Raw genomic sequence first — 19,029 nt, 5'->3', positions numbered from 1 at the left:
ATGTAAAAATGCAAAGTTACTGGTAACTAAATGTATCAAATAAGTGTAGTGGAGAGAAAGTACAAAATGGAAATACTCAAGTAAACTACCTCAAAATTGTACTTGGACAGTACTTGAGTAAATTGTACTGTACCTTCACTCCATCACTGGTTGTTTGAAATTGACACTTAACGATTAATTTTTACTGCGAGTTCTTTTCGTACACTTGCTGTAAACTGAGTGCGTCTTCACCAGGCTCTGATCGATGAAGACCGTCTGCTCTCCAGACTGGAGGTGATGGGCAGTCAGCTACAGGCCTACTCCAAGGTAATACAATATAATATCTCATGATACAAACAACAAATTATCCTGCAATAAATTAATCAAAACGAAACTTTAAGTCCCAGACGGAGGAAGGGATGCGTAAGGAGCTCTTGGCTCTTCAGGAGGACAAACACAACTATGAGACGACGGCGAAGGAGACTCTGAGGAGAGTCCTGCAGGAGAAGATCGAAGTGGTCAGGAAGCTGTCAGAGGTGGAGGTAGGATTCACATATACGTACTATGCGCACACCCTATGATGATACGTTGACATTTTAATGCATGGGGCTCTTGTGTAGGTGAAACCGTAACTTTTTTTTGTTTCTTCTGTCCTGTAGCGCTCGCTCAGTAACACGGAGGATGAGTGCACCCACCTGAAGGAGATGTCTGAGAGAGGCCAGGAGGAGCTGAGGGAGCTCGCCAACAAGTACAACGCTGCCGTCAATGAGATCAAAGAGCTCACTGACAAAATTAAGGTACCTGCACAAAAACTAGCGCATGTTTTGTGACGTTGCTCTGAATGACACAGGATTTAATTTTCCTGCAGTAATCATTTAATAGAAAATGGGTATATATTTAATTTTGCAGATTGTTCTGAGCAAAATCTTTATGCTTGTTTGTTTTTTATTAGAATGATTTTAATGCTCGCTCTTTCTATCTCTGTCCCCCTTTTCTCCTCTCCTCTCCCTCACTCGTCTTTCCTGTTTGCTCCTCCAGGTGGCTGAGGGCCGGCAGGAGGAGCTGACCCAGCGGGGGGCGACGGAGAAGAGGGAGTTGGAGCTGCGGATCGAGGAGATGGAGGAGAAGGAGCAGGTTCTCCAGGCTCGCATCGAAGCTCTGCAGGCTGACAACGACTTCACCAACGAGAGGCTCGCCGCCCTCCAGGGTACACACATGCTCACACGTGCACACACAGTCCTGCCCTAACATTTAACAAACTCACCGCACCCTTTAACTCCCTGGCCATCACAAGAGTTACCATAGTAACCAGTGGCTTGGTCAGAACACGTCTTTGACCAGTCAGGAGGCTCGACTTGGACTTGTCAGTCAACTCTTCTCTCTGCTGTTGTTGTTGTTGTTGTTTACAGTGCGGTTAGAACAGCTACAAGAGAAAAGTACTAAAGAGAACAACAGTCTGGGTGAGTCCACTCGTCTCTGGTCTGCTCCGGGACACTCGTCCTCTCCGCCGCTCTTTGTCTCTTCTGTGGTCGCTAAATTCACTTCCTCATCCTACACTAATTATGCATGACAGGTTCCTGCATGATTTCCACATAACTTCCTGTTGCTTGCTGCTCTCTTTGGTCTCTTTGTTCATCTGTCTCTTTGTCTGTCACAGTGGAAGTCTGGCTCTTCTTCTTCTGTTTTGGTCTTTATGGTATCCTGATCCTGTCTAGCTGTCAGGTTTCCGTTGGTAGTTACAGTGGATGGTATGATTTTGATTCATGGACAGTTGAGATATTTTTCTGAGTCCACAAGAATTGAAGCCCCACACATACACTCTCAGTATGTTTCTGTCTTGATCTTAAATCATTCAGAGAGACTCAACTATCGCTTTAACACTCAGAAACCTCAACACAGTCACACTGGCAGCTGATTGTTACAGCAGGCCTGCTGCTGTTGGCAAGATAAGTAAATAATAGAGTTCACATGTTAGGAAATGTAGAAAAACTTGTACTTTACAATTAGAATTGCATACTTTATTGACACTTATACAGGAATATTACTTTTGATGCAGGTGTTGGTACAAATAAAGTAACAAAAAACAAACAAACTGGGGTAAATTAAAAAATGGGTAACTAATATGCAAATTCACATGAACAAACTATATTGAAATTTTAGAGTAAGAACAGAACAATTAGATAAAAATATGTTGTGTACCCCGCAAATATGTCAATGAATTGCAGGATGCAAAATATCGAGATATGTCGCCAAAAATACCAAAAATATTCCTTATACCAATATTCACGTCGGCCTTTGATGTGCTAAAGTGGATTTACAGGCATTGTCTGACTTTGTTATATTCATTATGTTCATAGGGTGCAGAAAATAACAGTAATGTTAAGCGATTAGCGAGTACAGAGAATAAAAAATATATCGATAATGTACAGATGTTGTCATTGAATGCATTATCTTGCCGGTTATTCAGTTTTCAATGCGCACCACTAGCTGTATTTAGCTGTTTTTAGCCTTGTAGTGCATAAGAATTAAAATCATTCTCTCGCTGAAAATATTATACTGATCAAGACGTGGTGAGAATTTTTTTTATTTTTTTGTAATCTAATGGCCCAAATTATAATAACACTCAGAATTTTACCGTCTTGAATCAATTTCTTTTATGATGATTGTGTACGGGGAGAGTCTGTCTAAATTAAAAGTGACCTGCAATTTCAACTGTGTCCACTCTGCAAAAATGAGTTTGAATGTCACCTCTGTGTGTCTGTTTCACGGGTTGTCTCAGGGACTTGGTGGCACTATGTTGAGTCTAAACAGGGTTTGTTGGGGTTTCTTGATAATCTGGGTTGTTTCCACGGTCGCCAAACTGTCCACTGCTTTGTTTTCTTCTTCTGGGGGAAAAAGAGCTTTTGGTCACTGATTGACTTCTGGTGATTGAATGACAACACTGAATATGAATGCTGGTGGTCTCACTGCGCACTTGGACACAGTAGCCACTTTGTGAAGGAACCTGCCATCGTTTGGACTCTGACACTGTTCTGAACTTGTGTTTGGCGATTCGACACAATCGTATATATCTGATCTGGTCACATGACAGATGACGACATTGTCTCCCACGGACCAGTAGAGGAGCCTATCGAGGACAAACAGAGCCAGCAGACACCTGAGAGCCAGGAGGAAGAGGAGGATGAGGAGGATACAGACACAGATGATGGTGCAGTTGGAGAAGATGAAGACATTCATGGTAGTTAGTTTGATTATCATAATAATAGACAGTTTGATTTATATTTTGCACTGATCCATCAAAAGGTTTTGCAAAGAAATCTAATAGAATACCATCAATAAAAAGACTATCTACTCTCTAAGTATAAATCAGCACAGAATAAAATGCTATTCACTGAATAGATATGATAAAATACTACAAAAATCAAACCTGTAGAATTTTATAAAGGACTAGATATGGCCTTTGTTAAACTTATCGTGTGAGGTCATTATAGACACCATTTTCTAACTGCAGCCTGCCTGTCTCTACTAAAAATCTTTATTATAGTTTTCTGTTTTTACAGAGTGAAGTTTATCAGGAGTCTTAAAGCAGAAACAGACAACGAAACACAGATCTCAGCGTTATGTAGTTGGCAGGTTTTGTTACTGACTGATCTTGTTGAAAGTGCCTGTTTTCAGCTGTCTCACGCTCTGGTGGTCAGGGGGGAACACATACCACTGGAGCTCTCCATTGAGTGAATGCCCGTCCACTCACTCTTGTTCTACCTCAGTTTCTATCACTCTCAGTGTATGTAGCTTTTGAACCAAACAAATATGTAATCTATCTTAAATGTTAGCCTCACTTTTAGATTGATTTAATGAGCATTAGGATTCCTATACGTTACGATGATCTTGGATCATGCAAACAAAAGTTTTAGGTTGTTTTCTGCATACATAATGTGAGGTGATAAACAGTTGCAGTCCAGTTTATGTGTCCGAGGAGACACTTTTGGATTTCACTTTGTTTTAGTCACATCTTGGGTGGGGCAGATTTCATGAAAGTTCCCACCCTGACTCTGACTCTGGAGTTGTGAGTCTGATGCAGGAACTATAATGAGATGAAAGGATTATTTTCATCAAGTTGTAGTGTAGTTGAGTTTAAACTGTTGGGCTGGTTAGTTTCACCTTTCGTTGGTACTGCATTAAAACTAAAGGTTATTGAGAGACAGAAGTTTGTCTGTCTGCTTGGCCGCATGTGCACATCCTGTCTGTTGTTACAGTATTGTGTTATCTGTCTGGAACCACTGTATAAAAAAAAACCCTGCCATGTATGGCTTTGATTTCTGCCCTGTCCGTTTGTTTCTGGAGCATCTATCTGTCAGTGCAGTATCGATCTCTGTATGACCTGTCAGTTCTGTCATGCTTTCAACCTGCTTGTACCTGTCTGTCCTTTATCTGTCACGGTTTCCGTCCTCTCTTATCTGTCTTCGGCTCTGTCTGTCTCGTCCTCTCTGATACAGAGTTGGGTATTGAAAGCAGATTCTGAATTGAGAAAGATGGTTTTTGATTCTGCTCATCGATTCCAGAAAGTAGAATTTTGTCAACAATTTATACTTGCGAGTAATCAAACCTTAGCAAGTATTGCAGTTAAAAAATCATGCTAAGAGGAAGTCTGTGTAACGTGAAGAATTTTCTTGCTGTTTATCGTCATAATGCTTTATAATTAGATGATTATAAAACCACAGGGAAATATGAATTGGTGGAAACAAGTGAACATTTAATTACTGCACGGTGAAATAGATTATATTACTCTTTTTTCATCTTTTGCCAAAAATGATCCCAAGAAATGACAAATGTCAGTTTGAGTCTATTCAGATATAGGGTGTGTTGCCTCCAACATATTTTGTTTCCATTCTTAAAAGATGAGGTTTAATGAGACTTGGCATTGATGAGCAGAATCAATCAAATGTCAGGCAAATACCCAACTCCACTCTGATAGTCATCGTAGTAACGTCGGTGCTCTGTGTTTTCTATCAGACAACTGTCACGTTAACAACAGTGGAGGAGACTCGACTAGAATCCAACAGTTGATTGAGTGTCCGCGTGAGTACAAACATCCATTCCTGCTGGTCGCTGCTACACAAACACACAGAAATACACACATTAAAGCACAGACAACTGTCACTGCCAGGAAAAGATCCATGATGAAAAGATTATTTTTGAAGTGTTTGATTTTTTTTTCTTCCCCAAATCGAAATTATAAGATTGTTTATCCAAATTTTTCGACAAATCTAAATTTGCTCGTTTTTAACATATCACATTTTTTTAACTTCCTGGTGGACCTGTACCTTCATACATACTCTATCCTTCCTTGCCCTCTTTAATGGAGCAGGTTGTGGATCTTGGTTTCAGGACAATTAACTTTATTTATACATGGTGTACAGTTTATAAGTTAAAATCATGAACATAGGGAAGGACAGTTTTCAGAAATGGGGTTATCTGTCAGACAACAGCTGGATAGACGGATAAAGACCCTCTTTTAAAAGCTGTCAGGTTTCTGGATACGAAGAAACAGCTTTTTTGTGAATACGTTCTCTTGACATCAATGCAGCACATATTTCTTGTCATGCAGACTTGATGTTTTTGTTTTTAAATCAAATCTTTTCCAGCAGTTTTTATTAAATCTTCAAGTAAATGTGTTAACTTTTTGTCAGTATACTGTGTCTCTGCACGATGTAAAGAAAGTATAGAGGTGCGGTATGAGCAACATCTTTGATTTTAGTAAGGCAGATTAATATGTCAACAGATGGATCCCAATTTACAAATTTTTTCTCCCCCATCTCCAGTAGTATCTGTCCATGCAAATAGCTTTGGTTTTATTTGCACAGGTTTTGGAGTTTTTTTTCCTTTTACCTTGATAACAAAGAACATGAATGATTTGGGGAGCAGCATCTCTCTCCAGAAACGATTATTTCAACAGTTTGCATTCGAAAGTCTTTGAATCTTTGAATGATTTTGAGACTTTAAACCAACAGACCTACAGTTGGAAAGAAATCTAACTTCCAAGTACATGTTGTAGATATTATTCAACTACATTGGTGTCCCTCTGCTGGCTAATTTGTGTTGTTGGAGACGTGTTTGTTTCACAACCAAGGAGCTCTTTGAACTTCTTGTCTGGTAGGAATGGGTTTTATTGGTGCTTTCAGTAATGTTAGTGGTATGTTGTGGTTCTTCGGGCTGGTTTTGGCTTCTCAAACACTGCTCAGTTCTTTTCTTCTTTGGCCGATCTGCACATCTTCTTTTTCCTCCGCATGCTGCCTTTGTAGCTTTTCACTGGATTAGTTTACTAACCTCCTCGTTTCTCTCGTTTTCCTGTTGTTTCGGTTCTTTCTTCTTCTCTGGTCATGTGTTCATATCTGATGCAGTCCGAGTATTTAGTCTGTAGAAAACTTCTCTTCACTGCCTACATTTCTGATACCAGCCAAACATCAGCTGATATTGAGCCGGTACCTTCTTTTCGCTTCTTTTCCTTGTTTGTTGGCTGCAATAATATGTGCGATCAGCTGCCACTCACATACAAGGGTTTCTGCAACATTACTGGCAGCCCTACTTGCTTCCATCTTGCCTGGATATTGAAGACGTTGTAGGAGTCCTCCATCTGCTGCTACTGGTGGTAGACAATTTAAAAGTTCGCTCACTAATGACACTACCATTCTTTGCAGCTAGGAAACATTGCTTGTTTACAATAGCATGGCTTTAGATGTACTAGGAGATCTAGATTACATTTTTACAAAGCTACTGTATCTCAGCTAGTTTATCACCGATTCTTTTAATGTGCGAAGTCCAAAAAACAAGAACACCCTCACTTAATGAGCGACTGCAGTAGCTAAAGTGAAACATGAGTTCAAGAGATTGTACACACAGATCTGTACTAACCAGCCACTAACAGCTGATAACTCACCCTGAGTCTGTGTTAATGGCTTTGTGACTGCTGGTCGTGGTTGGCCTGTTGGACATTTACGGAGATTGGCACAGATTTGAACTGAGTTTAAAATCTGTGTTTTCGAACAAATTTAAACTGGATTTATTCGCTGATTCTCCTGGTTTTCATTTTTCTTCCTGCAGCCGTCAAACAGCTGAAGGAGACTGTAAGCTCTTCAATCCACAAACTGGCCAACTTTGATGGTAAGAGCTCCGACAAGCTTCAAGTAAAATGTTTTAAAACTAGTTTGTACATACAGTATATGGTGATTAGGCGGCTGACTTTGTGAAGCTTTAAGATCAAAATGTGTGTTTTATTACATTAAATTTAACTTCATTCTATCAATACTAACATTTGTTAACTGAAAATGAAACTCTTATATGTTTGTGTTTGTAGAAGTGATGGACGCCCACCTACAGAACAACCAGACGGCAGAGGACGACATCCTGGCCAGCCCCGATCGACTCAAAGGTAGATGAATCACACTCACAGGCTTGAACTGGATTTATATTTGTCACAAGGTGTTATCAGGAGGCCTCTGGGGAATGTTTTGATTTATAGTTAGGCAGCAGATTTGTCCTGTTATCGCCATCGCAATACTAAACAGGTGTATCACATAGCGTAGCTGCAGAGTCGACACACACAGCAGCTGCAGGAACAAACATAACCCCTTAATACAAAGGTATAAACCCAGCTTGACAATCTTCATGCCTCAACATCTAAATAGATAATGACTATAATTGATTGGATGTAGGGCTGCAACTAACATTTTCTTTCATTAATCGATAAATCTACCAACTCTTTTTTTCATGATGAATCGTAAAGTCTATAAAGACTCTTCATCTACCGTCATAAAAAACAACCAAAAGCAACAAATCCTCACATTCATGGAGCTGGAACCAGCGAATGTTTGACATTTTGTTTGAAAAACGACCAAACAATTTGTCAATTATCAAAATAGTTCAGAATTAATTTACTTTCAATTAACTAATCCTTGAATCGACTAATCATTACTGTACGCCAACATGCTTTTTAAAAAATCGTAAGGTTACACTCGTTCAGTCTCAGCACAGCATGAACTTTGTCCTCAGATGGAACATTTTCATGTCATCTGCTTCTTCGAGTAAATAACCATCAGAATCTCACCACTTACTTAATTATGTTTTGTGCCAGTTAAGTTCTTGTGATCTTATTATTAAATTTGAGGGAACATCCTCATCTGTCTGGGTTTCATCAATTCTGAAATGTTTTAGTTTTCGACAGTTGCATCGGCTGACTTTTTGTCAAGTCGTTATCACAAAGGGCAAAACTGCTGACAAGGAGACATCCTACTGCAGTGACCTCTGACCCTTGACTTTTCTGTTGTGAGAGGTTTGACTTTGTCATGCTTTGGATTCTCTGTGGACACACACAATACTCACCAGGGCTCACCAGCAGCCATGTGTGGAGGCTCTGACAGTTGAGTGTTATATTGAATTGTACTTGTGCCCGTGCACCATGAACTGCATCCTCAATCTAACCACTTTGAAATGTAATTCTAACCTCAACATTAAAATAACATCTGCAGCTCAAGGTCTCAGGGCTGAACATTTGATTGGATCCAGAAAGATAGATTTACAAGAGCACGAGCACACACACACACACACACACACACACACACACACACACACACACACACACACACACACACACACACACACACACACACACACACACACACACACACACACACAGAATAACACTGAGTGGTTTCAAAGCTGCTCTAAACCGCTGCTTTTGTTGTTTGTTTCCCTGCTGTGCCTCACACACTATAATCCAGTCAGTGCACTCCACACTCCACAAGTGTCTGTGTGTGTGTCTGTGCGTGTGTGCACATATACACACATTTGTTGGGCCATATTATTTGATTTTTTTCTGTGTCTTTCTATTTGGTATTTTATTTTTTTCCCTCCTTCAGTTTTTTTGTGCTGGTGTTTCGCAGTTGATAGTTTTTCTCATCCGTTCTGTCCCTGCCTAACTAACCTGTGTGTGTGTGTGTGTGTGTGTCTGTGTGTGTGTGTGTGTGTGTGTGTGTCTGTGTGCGTGCGCCCCCACAGGGAATCAGATGGATGCCAAAGAGTCAGACATGTCAGACACTCTCAGTCCCAGCAAAGACCGCAGCAGTGACGATACATCAGGTTGGTAAAACACACATACTGTCATTTTATCAGTCGTATTTTTATGATGAAGTCTCATTTATATGATTCTGTCCTCCTTCAGGTTTTATCTCATTCATCAGTTGTAGTTTCAGGGTTTTAAGCTTTAAGTTGGACTGCCGTTTACTCTTGATAACTTGGTCCTGAAGTCTGTTCTCTCACTCATGTGACATTCTAAGTAACCTACTGAGAACGGAATATATTATTATTTTCGTATATAATTTAATTGATAATTCAGAAAAGGACAAAATACGATTTAAATCTTTTTAAAAATGTTGTTGTTGAATATGTGTGTTTGTGTGTGTTTGTTTCAGACGGCAACATGGACGACCAAGAGTTAAATGAACCGCAGAACAGAGTAGCTCTGCTTAAAGGTAAATATGTCTGCTCATCTCTGCTTTGTAGTTCTCTCTGCTGCACAGACCGCCAAAGTTAACCAAGGTCACAAGTGTTGGACAGATTCAGTAGCACAGATAACTGCCCATCGGGGGGAGCTGTTTACTTGTGTTTGGTGGCTGCAGGTCCTTTTTTAAAGCTTTATTAGTTTGTTAAGTATGACATGGCCACGTGTTAAGAGTTTTTAATAAGTAAAAAATTCAGAAGTCCTAAATTACTATGTGTGTGTGTGCGCGTGCAGCTGAGTTGCATCGGGCCGGTCTAGAGCCTGGAGACACGGAGCAGGTCATCCACCATCTCCACAGAGAGCTTCTGGAGGCCCAGGAATTAGCCAACACTGGCAAGCAGAGATGTCTGGAGTTGCAAGGTAAATAACAGTTGAAAATAATCCCCCTTAACACAGAGTTGTTTTGAGAGCTGTGACTAAATCTAAGATACACTTAGGATCCACAAATACTTAAATTTCCAGCTGTTCTGAGACTCAAATGGTGACTGTGTTAAATTACATAACAGAGCAGAGACAGATGATCTGGCTCTGTCAATTCCTCTTCCTTGTGATATCCGACATGAGACTTGTTTATAATTTTTGAGGATATTTAATTCGATTAGCCTCGTCAATGTCACATGACATCATACCAGATTAAGATGGTGACCATATGACTCTCTGTCTGTCTTTAGCTCTGCTGGAGGACGAAAGGAGGAATAACTCTCAGCAGACTGAAGAGTCGACCAAACAGATCCAGTACCTGCAGAGTTAGTACACACACACACACACACACACACTACTACACTATACACCTGTATGTCTCATAATCTACGTTGCTCCTATATCACTTGTTTAGCTCAGCTCGGGAAGCTGCAGGCTGACATGGAGGCACTGAGGGAGCAGAGGGAGAGCACCATCTGCACCACCAGAGAGGAGCTCTACTCCGCCCAGGAGGAGGTACCACTCCTTCTCACTACCACTCCTGCTTATTACTCCCTGACTCCTCACAACTCCCTCTGATTCGTCACAACTCCTCCTGATGTCTCTGTTTCTCCCAGTGATGCCTCTTTGACTCCCCCCCAACTCCTCTCTGATCAATCTGAAACCCTTCTCTCTTCTTCTGACTCCACTTTGACTCCTCCCGAGTCCCCTCAAATTTCTCCCAGCTATCCTCTTTTGCCCCTATGACTCCTCCTGACACCCTTGTGACTTCTCCCAACTTTTCTCTGACAACCTCACGACTCTCTTTTGACTCCTCCTGTTACCTCACTGGCTCCTCGTAAGTCCCTTTTACTCCCTTCACTCTACTACTGACTCCTTCTAACTCCTTCTCTTCTTTTTTTCCTTCCTTCCAGCAATTTCTTACTCTTTCTGACTTCTCGTGACTCCGTCTGATTACCCTGACTCCTCCCTGAGTTCTCCTGACTGTCCTCTGACCCCCACACCCCTTTGACTCCCCTCTGATGCTCATCGACTCCCCTCTGACTCTTACTGACTCCTCCCGGCAAAAAGAAACAAAACCCCCTCTTGTACAGTGTTAGTGTACAGAAAATCCAGTCTTATGACGTTGCCGACCGACGCATGGATTGTGTTTCTGCCGTCAGATTCTTGTCCTGCGGCACACCATGGAGGCGGCCACAGCGGAGCGGGAGCGGGAGATCGCTGCCCTGCAGGCCGACCTGGGCGGCGTGCGATCTGAGCTGGAGCACTGGAGGAACACGGCCTCCAAATATGAGGAGGAGATCAGCCGGCTGCAGGAGGCCTTCACACAGCAGCAACAGCAGCACAACAACGCCAACCAGCTGCAGGGTGAGCTGTGTTTGTGTTTGCTAGTTTTCTGTTTCACTGCCTCAAAATCTTATTGATAGTCAGTCTGTTTTTTCAAATTATATGAATTGTAACGTTTCTTCCTCTCCTCCGTCTCTCCCTCTCAGCGGAGTGTGTTACGTTGCAGCAGCGGTGTGTGTGTTTGCAGCAGGACTGTGACGCCCTGAGAGCTGAGCGGACATCTCTTACAGACAAACTGCACCGTCTGGAGACTGAGCTGAGCAGGTACACACAACACAAGCTAACTGCTGCTGGATCAGGATTCTGCCAACTTATTTGCTTTGCTTTTGGTCAACCTGCCAGTCACAACCAACTATAAGTCACATATAAGCAACACTTTCCTACAGTCACATCCTAGCTCAGTGATATTCACAACTAAAGTCGATGAATTAAAACTTGGTCCTTCATCTACAGAAACATCATCAGTGGTAAAGATGATGTTACAGATGTTACAGAACGTATCATGAGAGATATTAAATCACACGTCTGACACACACGCACGCTCTGGAGTCCCCGTAAGAGAAGGTTAAATAAATTGTCCCCTTAAGAATATTTTTTCTTCTCCCTTGGAGCATTTTCTATAGCCTCAAACATCAAAATATACAGAAGTGCTCACATATTTCTTTGAGCCTCAGACACCTGAAAACTTCACTATGAGGCTTGACCTTTAAAATAATTGATAATTTTAAACTTGAAATTGAAATATAAGGCACTTAAGAGGGTAGAAGTTAAAAGGCCTTTAATTTACTTGACTATAGAATCATAACAACAGTAAAAACATGCCTATGTGTTTCAGCCATTGAGGCCTTCATCAGGAATGTACAGCCAAAATAAATCAAAGGCTTTTTAACTCGGTACCCACTTTTTCACCAATTGTGAACGAACAACAACGTTTTTTAACGAAACGGCTAATGTTTCAGCCTAGTGGCCACACTATGATAGAAACCTTACTATAATACATATTTTGTATTGGACTACAAGAATTGGATTTAATATATTACACTTCAAACTCAAAGTCCATCTTAAAAAGTCCCCGAACTCTTAATTAGATGTAAAGCTGAGTATCCCCCTGGAACATATCTGGAATGCGTGTCCCAACTGTGCGAGGGTGGACATCCTAACTGGGCCGAAAGTCTTCGTGACAGCCGTGATGGAACTGATGAATTCTGGCTCAGGGCGACTGACAGGAGCGCCGCCAGATCCACGGGTCCCGACAGCTTCAGAGTTTGTATTCAGCATTAAAAGAAGGACTGAGAACGAGATGGACAGGAGGAAACATGGTGTCTAGCTGATTCAGGTAGAGCAGGTCGACAGCTGACTGACAGCTGACTGAACCAGACCGATGAGTCAGCAGGTTCACGGACTGCAGCTCCACGCTCTGCCTGATCTCCATGGAAAGAAAACATCACTGCATTTGATGTTTTCACTCGTTTCCAATAAACTGTAGGAGCCGCTGGCAGCACTTCTCATGAATACCTGTGATGCACCACTCCAGTAAAACTGCAGATGTCAGCTGCAGCTCGCTGTCCCATCCCTGCTGAGATGCCGTACAACATAAAACTACTTCCTAAACATCTTGAAATGATCAGAGATGTAGCTGACTTCAACAAAGTGTGATATTAGTGCAAATATTTACCTTCAGCAGCTCAAAACAAAGAGAGCAGCAAAGCAAAATGTGTCCCAACTCTTCCCCCAACACAAACATGTGTTATCTGATTCAGGTACATGCACTGAATGCAAATGATGCAAGATGAACTATGATTTTCCACTGTGTATTATTATGTAGGCTTGCCACCTGACCTAAAATACAGACCGTCTGCCCTTCAGAATAAATAATTATACCTTTTATGAAATATAATAGCAGATGTTGTTTATCAGACAGTGAGGACCACGTACTTACAGAGTGAGGCAGCTGTTCATGCCTTTGTGTCAAAACTAAATCCATCACGAGATGAGATGTGTCCAGATCTGTCTGATTCAGCTTAGACTGTGACTGATTGGTGAATGATTGATTCATCATATCAATCTTTTGCTTTATGGTCGGGGGGAAAAAACAATAACAGCTTTTAGACACTGGGAGAAATGTCAGCTGAGGATATTTGACAATAACTTGTGGTCTGCGGTGACGTCATCCGTGACACCCAACTGATCATTTCCAGGTTTATCTAACATACAACACAAGCAAGACTCCAGCAGTAAATGTTACCTACATGCAGACATTTGAGGCTTAAACGCACTGCAGGCTGCAACTTAAAGCACAAACTGTTATTTTCACTTAAAAATGACAAAAACAACTCTAGCAGGACAGAAAGCCTTTATTGTGAAGCTGACGACTTGACTGTCCGTTTACAAGGCAGCACGGTGTGTGTCACAAAGAGGAAGACCAGGAAAATGTCCCATCAGATCAAAAACTTAACTGTTAAATGAAATCACCCATTCGACACATGATGTACCCAGATCTGAACACATTTTAAAGGCAGATGTGGTCAGTCAGCTGGAGCTCGAGCAGGAAGAAAAATAAACAGTCTGATCTCAGTGACCTGAAGTCCACGGTGTGCTTAAAGCGTGTCATAGCTGACATGTCAGTTACTAATCCCTGCAGAATGGGTTTCGTCTTTATTGTGGCCTAAAAATTAATAAGAGAAAATGAAAAATGAATGACTTTTCTGCTTTTTATAGGAAATTGAGTTTAAGTTTCTCACAGGCAATAATAGTATTTGAAACATTCCCGTGAGAGTAAAAAGCAGTGGAGGAATCTCGATCAATAACTGATGAAAATAACTGACAGTCACAGACATAACATAACCTCACACATCAACATTGTGAATTCCTGGATTTGAGTGTGTTCTGGTGGTTAATGACTGGACATGGTTGTGATGTGTGTGTCCAGCTCCAAGGAGCAGAGTCAGGTCCTCAGCAGCAGTCTGGAGTCTCTGGAGAAGAGGGAGGGGGTTCTGCAGGACAAACTGGGTTCTCTGGAGAATCAACACCTGCAGGACGAAAGCAGGCTGAAGACCCAGCTGGACCAGGCCCAGGCCAACACACACACACTGCAGAGAGAGGTACGCAATCCCTTTAAGGTTTAGTCACTTCAAGGATATTTAATGGTTGATATGGAAATGATGTGATAATGGTATCTGTGTGCGTCCGTTCAGTATGAAGACACACAGTCTCAGCTGTTGGACCTCCGTCAGCGCTACGAGAGAACAGAGAAGGAGAAGCTGAACATCCACCAGGAGCTGGAGCAGTGCAGGAGCAGCCTGAAGCTGCTGCAGGACAAGACCAGCTCCGTGAGTACACGCACACACACACACACACATACACTTTTTTTTTTTTAAAAGACCAAAGATTATATGAAGTGTTTGTGCTGTAACCTTTGTTTTTGTGTTTGCTCAGCTTTATATGCAGGTGTTTTTGTTTTCTTGATGTTTCTTTCTACAGTTTTGGGGTTTTATGTTTAAATATTAATGCAGGAGAAGCACCAGACTGTCTCATGGACACTGTGGCAGTCTTGGACTTTGTAGCCGTCACCCACCTGGCACTTCCAGTTCACAACCCCTAACGACACCCCTAACTGTGGACGCACAAAAGTCTCATCATCCAGTGCTGTTTGAATCTTGAGTGATTCTTCAGTCCTGACAACTAACAAAGAGGACGGATAGTAGCAAACAGAATCTGATAGAAGTGATGAATGATAACAAAATAAGTAACAAGCACAAACTTTAAGTGATTCCAGACGATTTCTGCAGCTCAATTAAAACATAAATGAGCATAGAAACTTGTTTTTTAGCTGAGTTGACGTCCTGTGACATCATCGTTTCTCCTGCCTTTTCATCCGGAGTTGATAAATAACAGCTGTTAGTTTCTCTCTGTGAAAACTCCAGGAAATACAAATCAGAAAATCAGAAGATGACAGCGAGGCGGAGCAGCCTCCTCCTCCTCTGTTACCCCTCTTCTTCCTCTCCTCCTCCTCTCTCATCTGTGTCATCAGCTCTTCCACCTCTTTAGTCTTTTGTTGATGTGACCGTAGATGTTTGTCTCATTCCTCAGGGCTTGTTTCTCTAGAGCTTTTCAGAATAAGAGTCCTGGCATTAACAGGACTGAGATTTCAAAAGGATAGTATCTGTTTATTATAAGCTTTGGTCTTATTTTCATACTTATGTCCATCATTTCAGTTCACTTAAAGCACTCCTAGTTAATAGCTGAGCTCTGGAAACATGGTGACGAAGATGAAGTCTAGCGGTTCGAGAAACAGTCAGTCAGAGGGTCGGTTAGAAACAAACATCCAGGTTATGACAGACTTATTGAACAGTGATCGTTAAAATTATGACCCAAAGTGCACTTTAAAACATCCATCACAGTTTACAGAACCACTTCCTTCCTTTCATACTTACTGACGTTGTGTGCACACAGTTTCCGTGTTCACTGAGGGATTATTAACAGGATTAAGTTACATCACTTGAGGCGGTTTATCTTCACACAGCTCCCTCTGGAGCAACAAATAGCCTTTTATAATTTTTATTCACATATGCAGTAGTGCTCTACATGACATGGAAACCTGACATCTGTGGGTTTTGATATAAAACACAAGTGTTTTGCCATGTGTCATTTTTTCTTCTCAAACATCTGTTGTCAGCGTGTTCCCAGATCTCAGCTCTCACTTTGAGTACAGTATGATTTATAGTGACAGAAATGATGGACTAAACTATTAAAGTTTTAATAACCCAGAATTATCTTGTAAAAGTCCAATATTTATCTTCACTAGGCATAACATGTCATTTATTGGCACCTGAGTTAAGAAACATTTAACATTTTATGAAAACTTCTGTTTAGTTTTATTCTTTATTCTGTTTTTAGATCGGATCAGATTCTTAACACTTGACACTGGCCTGTTATCGCGGTCAGCCAGCAGCTGGTAGAGATCTCTTTCTGAGTGTTAATGAGACGTCCTGTTGCAGAAAGTTAATGTGCTGATGTCCGGCAGGAGATTGTTGCCTGGTGACGGGTGGTGTTTGCTCAATGTGGCTGTTTGAATGTGTGAAGATAGCGGTGTTGCTTTGTAGAAACTGCTGCCAGCTACAAACCTACAAACCCCCCCGTCTCTCTCTCTCTCTCTCTCTCTCTCTCTCTCTCTCTCTCTCTCTCTCTCTCTCTCTCTCTCTCTCTCTCTCTCTCTCTCTCTCTCTCTCTCTCTCTCTCTCTCTCCCTCCCCCCTCGCTGTAGCTGCTCCATCCTCCATGTTGGTTTTGGTTGATTTGCTGGCTGATTTCTTCTTATCCCTCTCCTCCTCCTCCCCCCGCCCCCCCTCCTTCCCTCCCCTCTAGCCATCCATATTGCAGCCTGTCCAAGCCATATTCATTGGCCTTGTCCTGGCTCTGCTCTACTGGTGTTTCGGCCAGTTGTGGTAGAAAGGTACACACCGACATGACATCAGTCTGTCTCTCTGTCTGTCTCTCTGTTGCCTCCATCTGTCCATCATCTGTGGAAGGAAAGATGACAGAGGTGAAAACATCGTCCTGATCTGTGATGAGTTCAGGGTAACATGTTGAGAAATATGAGAATAAGATGGAAGAGTAACTGCAGTCTTCCTTTGGCTGAAATGATCCAAACCATCATCGTGACCCTTTAGTGCTCCTTTTAAAAAGTAATGTACAGTGGGGAGGTCTTATTTTCTGCAAACATTTAATCTAATTTAATGTATCAATCTTTAAATTTGAGCTCTTCGCTGTGAAAGTCCACATTTATGATCGTCTAACCTACCACTGAACCTAACCTACTTTATATTTACACTTACTTGTTACCTGTAAAATATAGATTAACTGAACTTGCTGTAATAACCATAGTCCTTCATAAAACCCTCCCTTGCATGGGACCACATATATTATACTATGTACCTTTTATATTTACCTGCAGCGCTTGGATAAGACAAAGATAATTTATCTGGAAGTCTTAAATCTGGTTAAAACTATCTTGAAAAGGTCTTAAAACGCATTTAATTTAAATATCTGATACCTGTAGATACCCTGATAAGTGATACCAACACTTCAGTGATGCTGACTTAAGTTCTTGCACGCACAGTGTTTGAATTTATTTATTTTTAATCCATAACATTTTTTTTTTTCTTACAACAAAAGAAGCTAAAGTCGCTATAATGTCAAATATTGTCTAAAACATTGTACAAGACTTTTGCCTAAATAGATAAATAAAGAAACAAGTAACTAAAACAACAAATCTGACTCCGACTGGACTTTAAAGGCAACTTTCAGTATCTGACAGTATTCAACAGTCTGTGCTGTGGACACACGCAGGCCCATGGATGTCACCGTATGTTGATTCAGTCGTTTGTGGACTTCAGGAAGAGGGTAACTTTTGCACAGGGACATTTAAAATGTATTAGTTTACTTAGTTTAGTATTTTGTAATGCACTGTGCCGTGTGTTAGACTGCTGTTACTTGAAGGTAACCAGGCTCTTAGTGTTGAACCCTGAATTCTGATCAGCAGGACGCTCTTCTCACCTCCTACACTTTCCTTTAAGACTGAGCATCATCATCATCTTCATCTTCTTCATCGCGGTGGTCTGTCTTTGTTTCCTGGTTTAAGCAGCTTTAACTGCATGGGTGTCAGTCTTCTGCTTCTGCTCTACTGCTGCTAACACTGAACTCGGCTCTTTAAAGGGACGGGCTCGCACCAATCACAGACTCTCTGTTTACAGGGATACCTGCAATGCAAGGAAACATTAGTCTTCAGGCTCCCACAAGATGAGCTCTCAGGCTTTGTTGGCACTGTACTGTATATTTCTAATATGTAGTGTCATGTTTATAAAATGCTCCGTAATTCCCTAAAGCAGACAAACATTGCCTTTTTAACTGTAGAGATTTAGACCTGAATTGGTTACCCCTACCTAATTTTAGAAACAGACATAATTTCACCTAATCGGTGACGTTTTCAGTGAAGTTTGAGTTCATGATGTCTGAATAATCATTTGATTAATTGATTTGTACTGTGTTGCAGCAGGAGCTGTTCTCTCATGGCTGCTGTCGAAAAAATCCCTCATGAATTCTAATTAGCATGTTTTAATATAGTGGAGTAGTATTTTATACAGACTAAACTTTCTATGATATAAAACTGAACAGATGGTCTGCGTCTTATTATTCTATTTTCATACCGTCTGTTCGTGGTAGAAATGCACAAAGCAATGCTGCGTTTCGTCTCCTTTTGTCAACAGTCTTGTTTTAATAAACTTTATTGGAAGCATCACGAGACATAACTGATCAGGGGCTCTGTGCTTATTTGAGTGCGAGCTCCACGTCGTGATCGGTCGAGGTCGAGGAGGAAACATTCAAATGAAATAAAGTTCAGAACATGCAGTTTATTTAGACAAAAGTGAGATTTATTAACTTATACTGTACAGTGACCATGAATTTTAATTATTTCACTTGGAAAGAGCAGACGATAGTGAAGTTTCCTGTAATTCTTACAATTTGGATTTGATCATTTCCACTCGAGTATTAAACAAAATCACAATCATTTTGCATCAAAAGATGCAGGTGATTGATTTACAGCAAAGTCCTGCTGTGGTCTGAGCTGAACACAATCAGGATGCTGATGAAAAGTTTACTGTCAGTCCAGTAAATATCCTGTTAGCATGAAGCTCAGTGAGTCTTGAGGTGAATCCCTTTAAAGAGTCG

General features: G+C 41.2%; 1 protein-coding gene across 10 annotated transcripts in view; it reads left to right on the top strand.

The window, feature by feature from the left end:
* slmapa (sarcolemma associated protein a) overlaps nt 1-19,029 on the top strand; it is a 58,597-nt gene that overhangs the window by 34,454 nt on the left and 5,114 nt on the right. For 2 of the 10 annotated variants that reach the window (XM_084348584.1, XM_084348582.1), the window contains 18 exons: nt 235-306; nt 381-521; nt 639-776; nt 1,018-1,186; nt 1,389-1,439; nt 3,071-3,217; nt 4,993-5,058; nt 7,081-7,140; nt 7,334-7,408; nt 9,034-9,114; nt 9,447-9,506; nt 9,770-9,895; nt 10,207-10,281; nt 10,371-10,471; nt 11,119-11,323; nt 11,449-11,566; nt 14,232-14,403; nt 14,497-14,631. In XM_084348584.1, coding sequence (XP_084204710.1) covers nt 235-306; nt 381-521; nt 639-776; nt 1,018-1,186; nt 1,389-1,439; nt 3,071-3,217; nt 4,993-5,058; nt 7,081-7,140; nt 7,334-7,408; nt 9,034-9,114; nt 9,447-9,506; nt 9,770-9,895; nt 10,207-10,281; nt 10,371-10,471; nt 11,119-11,323; nt 11,449-11,566; nt 14,232-14,403; nt 14,497-14,631 — 1,992 coding nt within the window. Of the gene's footprint in view, nt 1-234; nt 307-380; nt 522-638; nt 777-1,017; nt 1,187-1,388; nt 1,440-3,070; nt 3,218-4,992; nt 5,059-7,080; nt 7,141-7,333; nt 7,409-9,033; nt 9,115-9,446; nt 9,507-9,769; nt 9,896-10,206; nt 10,282-10,370; nt 10,472-11,118; nt 11,324-11,448; nt 11,567-14,231; nt 14,404-14,496; nt 14,632-16,665; nt 16,754-19,029 lie in introns of all 10 variants that reach the window. The other 8 variants (XM_084348585.1, XM_084348586.1, XM_084348587.1 and 5 more) reach the window with 8 other exon arrangements.

The sequence above is a fragment of the Pagrus pagrus genome (genome assembly GCF_965226575.1).
Source record: "Pagrus pagrus genome assembly, chromosome: 3".
Taxonomy (NCBI): domain Eukaryota; kingdom Metazoa; phylum Chordata; class Actinopteri; order Spariformes; family Sparidae; genus Pagrus; species Pagrus pagrus.
This window is presented reverse-complemented; position numbering and strand designations above follow the sequence as displayed.